Here is a 6,000-nt window from a genome sequence, read left to right as displayed (position 1 = left end):
AAAAGATCTTCATCAGATTTTGAGAGACTCTAGTCACCTCATCTGAACACGTCAGGTCGGCCAAAATGAACGCCGACAGCCCCCCAGACTGACGACGGCACGGGACACACCGAACAGACTCGAGTCACTGACCTTGCCAGACTGTCCAACGGCCGATAATCGGCCGTATGTTTCAGCACCTTAAGACCAAAGTGATAGCATTTACATCTTCCACGGCATTCTGCTTTGCATCCACATTTGGTCAGTTGCTGACAGCTCTCTACAATTGGTGATAGCTCTGTCCAGAAGATCTGCCATAAATCACCTTTCTTGGTCCATCCCCACTCAGAATGACTCAGTATTTCTGGCTGGCATACAGTTGCTTGACTCCAGATGCAGCCTGCCTGGTAGGCTGAATACTTTACATGCTGCAGCAATGCTGCTTGAGTAGGAGGAATGGCTTCATATGGCCTTTTCTTTCTTGCAAACAAGTCCAACCTGGCTTCATCTACTCCTCCTGCTTCGCTGGATCTGTCATACATCATGACCACAAACTTTTCTAAAATCTTCAGGTAGCTGTCATTAGTGTTGAGCGGTATACCAATTTGTACCGTATACCGGTATTAATTTCCCATATGATATGAATTTTTCATATACCGTAATATAGATGCATTGCCGCAGAGAGCGCTACAGTCAAAGTAATCTGCGAGTGAATTGAGAATGGGACCCCTGTTAACTCACTCATGGTAGTAACTTTATAACACAACAATTAATAACCCACAACTAACTCTCAGGATAAAACACCATAACACACAACTATTTGTGACTTTAACTATTTCTAACACTAATAATTTTACATTTACAAATTTACACCGCCGAACAGCATGCTGGGTAACATTATAGCTGCTAGCTAGCTAGGTAGTATAATAGTCCATTAAGCTGGGAGAGGCTCCGGTTGCTACTACACATTCAAGAACCGAGAAGAAAGTTAGAGGATGAAGAAAGACCGGAGATACGCCAGAACGTGTGCTCTAGAGAGGAGCCGTCTGTTGTTTCCAAGTTTTTTGTTTCTGAAAAATCAGACATTATTTAGCCACTGTTGTTACCCGTTGCTCTAACATTACTTGGTTACTCGGCCGTGCGAATGTTAAAGACATGTCACTTCAAGCATGCAGTGGAGCAACATTATGAACGCAATCCCCGCTTGACCGCTGAGAAAGACGTCCTCCTTTAGCACCTTTTTCTTCAAAGAACTGACAGATACTTGTTCCTGATGGAACAAGTTAATGCAGTTCTTCTTGATTGGCTCATGAAGTTTGGGTTCTTCTTATTCAAGTCCTTTTATGAAATGTTGGAACCGGGTTTTGCATCTCTCATAGTGCGTATGAATCAATGCAACTGCACTTGGGTTGACTTGGGTCAACTGCACTTGAGTTTGCAATATCCTTTGTGTCTAGTGAAAACAGATCCTGGCTTTCTTCCTTGAAAGGATTACCCATATCTTTCATGACACTGTTGCTTGTTGATTTTATCAAGAAACAACACAAGCTCATTTAGTCTGCTCATGGTGGCTGGTTTGTTCTGTGCTTTCTTTGGCTCCAGATGCTGCATCATACTGCAAAACCAAGCAGCTGATTTTACTTCCCTTTATTACAGCATTGGCCGTGTTTACATTGGCATTGGGTAGAATATACACAGCCGTGATGATCACTACAGTTAACTCTCTCGGTAGAAAAAAAGGCAGACATGTACTCTAGGTCAGGGGAACAGTGTTTATCTATAATTGTCCCATTATTACACCAGTTCTCATGCACGTACATACATAGCCCACCTCCTCTGCTCTTACCGAAGTCCTCAGTCCTGTCCCAGCAAAGCAGAGTGCAACCTGCTAGCTGTATGCTAGCATCGGGTATCCCCAGGTGAAGCCAGGTTTCAGTGATAATCAAAACACAACCGTCACAAACATAGCGATTTCCAGCGAGTTGTAATTGCAAGTCGTCCATTTTATGTACCAGGGATCTGGCATTGAAGAGATACAGGCTCAGTAGAGGTGGCTTGTGTGGTTGTTTTCTTAGCCTTAGCATAACCAGCGGTCTCGCAATGTCATCTGGGATGTTGTGCATATAAAGAAAGACACTCGAAATAGATATATGTTTTTTTTTGCGATGGCTAACGTACTTTTTTGAAAGAGCACTATCCGTTGAGTAATTGTGCCAATTTTGCTGCTTGTATCCACAAGTGAACGATTTCCCTAAAAAAATGGCACTTATCTGCTCCACTATATGCTGTTTTGCATACCTACATGTGTGTATATCCATTCTTCCTACTTTTCCCGTAGACATTTGTTTGGGTGTTGTTAGAGCCTAGACAAACATGATGTTACACTAGTGTGAGGAACCTATGATCTACAACCCCACAGGTGGCTCAAGCATGCAATTTATTGCTTTCTCACAATAACCATCCCTCTTTTGGGTAGGTTTGAAGTGGATACATCCATATGTGATAAAATAGGTGAGTTGACATGAGTAATAACCTTTGTCCAATGTCTCTTTCTGTCTCTGTCACCTTCTCGCTCCAGTCCAAGTTTGGACAGAGGCAGCAGCGCATGATAAAGAACCGCGAGTCGGCGTCCCTGTCTCGGAAAAAGAAGAAAGATTATCTGCTCTCGCTGGAAGCTCGCCTGAAAGTGGCGTTGTCTGAGAATGAGGAGCTCAAGAGTGAGAATGGCACGCTCAAGAAACAGCTGGAGGGCCTGCTGAGTGAGGTGAGAGGCTAGCAGCCATTGCTCTGCCAATACGTCCACACAGCCTTCCGCTTATAAAAGATGCCTGCGCAGAGTAACAAAAGCCTTGTGTGAATTACAGGAGTTTGGTATTTTTTGCCTCCAACGGCGCCTTCCAGGCAGCGCAGCAATGGTTTGGGTGTTAAGGTTAGAGTTAGCTGCCTGGAAGGCACCGTTGGAGGCAAAAAACACCACTGAGCGTGAATTACACATGACCCATATCTGTGATTGGTCGTTTTTGTAATACAACATGATGTCTAACTTTTCCTGCAGAACACAGTACTAAAGGTAACGGCCCCCAAGAGGAGAGCTGTGTGCCTCATGGTGGTGTTGGTGTTCGTCATGCTTAACGTTGGACCAATGAGGTGAGCGTTTGGCGCGTAATGTGTGACTATGGCTCTCTCTCTCTCTCTGTATGTCTTTAAGTGTAGACAACTTAATTGAGGCTGTAAAAGCTTAAATTCAGTTCAAAACAAAAGCATGCTGATGATGGCATACTGTAGCTCCAGATACACGAAGATTACTGGTAACTACAACACACTGTGGATGCACAAGAGTTCAATTACTGAAGGAAGACAAATGGAAAGCCCCCTGAGTCATTGTGGGAATCCCGCCAATCATGTAAGTGCGTAATGCCCAATCGTTTATTAAAAACAGAGCAGAACATTTCCCATTGAAGCAATAAGTTCACACAAACTTAATTCACCCATATTTCAGTTGACAAAGGTAATGAACACATTGGCCTAAACAAGTTGACAAATTAAAAACAAGCAATCATCTCACTATCTTTTGCCAACAGTTTAGATATGACTTGTTTATGTTATTTATGACAAAAAATCAATGCAAAAGATTTTTTTTTTTTATCACATTCATTCATAATGGTTTCCCTTTTAATGCTCTGAGCAAAAGTACCTGAACTTAATAATAACCTTGTGATACCATCCAGAGTAATGTAGTCCAGTAATGTTCATCCATGCCAAATGGCTCTTGTGTTTATGCTCCATTCCTCTGTTGTTTTTGCCAGAGTTTATAGGACTTTCTGACTAATGGGTCAGTAAGTTTCAAAACAACCTGTAGGGTTGGGAGGAAAGTAAACATGTACAGTACCACTTACACATGTCAAAAGAGAATTATTTCAGGCTACAAAAGAAGTATAAAACATTTGTATATGGCAGTATTTTTTTATCTGTGCTCGTAATATTAAAAGCCGTGACAAATTTAAGATGAGTTATGAAAAACCACACTGGAGAAAAGGGTTTATTTTACACAGCGAGCAGATGGAGCGATTACGTAATCCCACAAACTCAACTCAAGTCCACATCCAACTATAACGATGACTTCTCTGTTATCATGTTATATAAAAAAAAAATGTTTGTTTTCTCCTAGGAACAACTTTCTCCACAAGGCTCGCTTTGATTATCTGCCTGCGCAGCTCTGTGCTGGGAATGTGTTCTCTCAGTTGTTCTCTAGAGCTTAAACATGAAAAAGTTTCTTGGGACCCACGAATGAGTTTGCTTTTGTGACTTGAGTGGTAATTCACAGTAGCTAAAGTCTGTGTGTGTTTGTACCTGTGCTTGCATCTGTGTGTTTTGTGTTTGGGCTCTCCTTTGGAATGTGAAATATGCCCGCTTTTGAGCTTGGATCCTTTTGAAATGAAAATGCCACCCAGTGTAGTAATACCATTGAAAAGAGAGTGTGTTTTTTTGCTTGTGTGCGCGCCACAGCATGCTTTGGGTTATGCAGTCTAGATCAGAGTTCAGAATCTGCTTGTGGCTAAAAACGAACAACCCTCCTGTGCACAGGATGTGGGCCACATGGAATTCAGCGGTTATTTCAGTCCATTACCCGGTTCTTCTTTTCAGTTTGTTTCCTCCATTCTTAGTATCCTGATTTTCCCTCACCTGTCTTCTGTCTCTTCAGTCTGTTTCAGGGTGGCCCAGGCTCCAAGCTCTCCATGCAGCACGGCGGCAGACACCTGTTGGGTTTCTCCTCAGAGGCAGAAATTGAAGTCGTGATGGGCCCCGATCCCCTCGGCAGTGGCCCCTCTGAGATGGCCGACAGGTAATGTGCTCAAACTCCCCCACCCCCCCAACCCCTTTCATAACACAACCGCATGTCAGCGGACCCGGATGCACCTGTGCCCTGGCTCAGTCTGAACTGGTACAGCTCATTACGGCACGTGTAAACAGGCGCGCTAGCCGATTACTAACTCTGTCCAAATGTCTGCTTTTCAAACGCCTCCAGGCCCATGGCTAGTCGGCAAGCAGTTGTGCTTTGAGTAACAAAGTGGGAAATTGGGCTCAGGCCATGTTTGACATCCAACTTTTTATTGCTAGTAACAGTTTATTTTTCTAAAGTGTTATATATTTTTCTTTTCTTCTTTAAATGCGATAGAGGCCCAGCAGTCTCATTTGTAAATTGCATGAATAACATACTTATTTGGTACATTACCTGCAGCCCCCCATGTCCTGACAATGATGTTTTGCAAGGTGGTCAGAGTCGAATGTCTGCATGGCATTGCCAGCCTGTGTTTTGTCAGATCTCCGTATACGGTATGTTACATGTTAATGCAAACCATTCAGCTGTAGTATCAGGTTTCCCAGCAGCATTAAACCAGCGCGGGCAGGAAGGAACACATTAGCCTTTACGAAAGGGGTGACCGCACCAAACTCATAAGAGCGGAGAATGACGGGGGAAATGTGCAACCTAATCTTGGGGGTCCCACTGACCAGGAAGGTGTGTGTGTGCGGGGAGGTTAATACGGCCCCCTCCAGTTCGAGTTATGATCAAGGCTCTGTGGGCTGACATGTTGTCTCGCCGAACCATTTCCAGAGCGCTTAGAGACGGGAACGCAAGGCGTAGTCGACGTGTTTGCTCAGATCAGGGAGACCCACGGGAGATATTACGGTCTGTAGCAGGCGTTTTTAGTAACAAGCCTCCTGCAGGTGGGCACTGACTGTGGACAGTCTACATCATCACCTCAAGCAACACAATCGTTCATTCGCAGAGGTATAACAGTTAATTAAAGTCACAGTATCATCTGAGGAGGAAAGTCGAGTTATGTAATGCAGTGCGCTGCTAATCCAAAATGTATGTAAACCCACCTTAACAACCCAGACTGTTGTTTTTGTGTCGTTGTCCATAATCCGACTGGATGTGAGCTGCAGGGTGGCAGTGCTCACTTCTCTGTAGCACGTGTCTGATCATCGCTCTAGCAGCATGTGGATCGTCTGAATCTG

The 6,000-nt window shown here is 43.9% G+C and overlaps 1 protein-coding gene across 1 annotated transcript in view; it reads left to right on the top strand.

The window, feature by feature from the left end:
• Positions 1-6,000, top strand: part of atf6 (activating transcription factor 6) — a 44,361-nt gene that overhangs the window by 22,796 nt on the left and 15,565 nt on the right. Inside the window, exons 8-10 of the mRNA XM_028587162.1 lie at positions 2,558-2,743; positions 3,035-3,126; positions 4,682-4,822. Coding sequence (XP_028442963.1) covers positions 2,558-2,743; positions 3,035-3,126; positions 4,682-4,822 — 419 coding nt within the window. The remainder of the gene's footprint in view (positions 1-2,557; positions 2,744-3,034; positions 3,127-4,681; positions 4,823-6,000) is intronic.

This window comes from Perca flavescens, chromosome 9 (assembly GCF_004354835.1).
Source record: "Perca flavescens isolate YP-PL-M2 chromosome 9, PFLA_1.0, whole genome shotgun sequence".
NCBI classification, from domain to species: domain Eukaryota; kingdom Metazoa; phylum Chordata; class Actinopteri; order Perciformes; family Percidae; genus Perca; species Perca flavescens.
The sequence above is the reverse complement of the archived record's forward strand: the minus strand, read 5'-3'. Positions and strand labels throughout refer to the sequence as shown.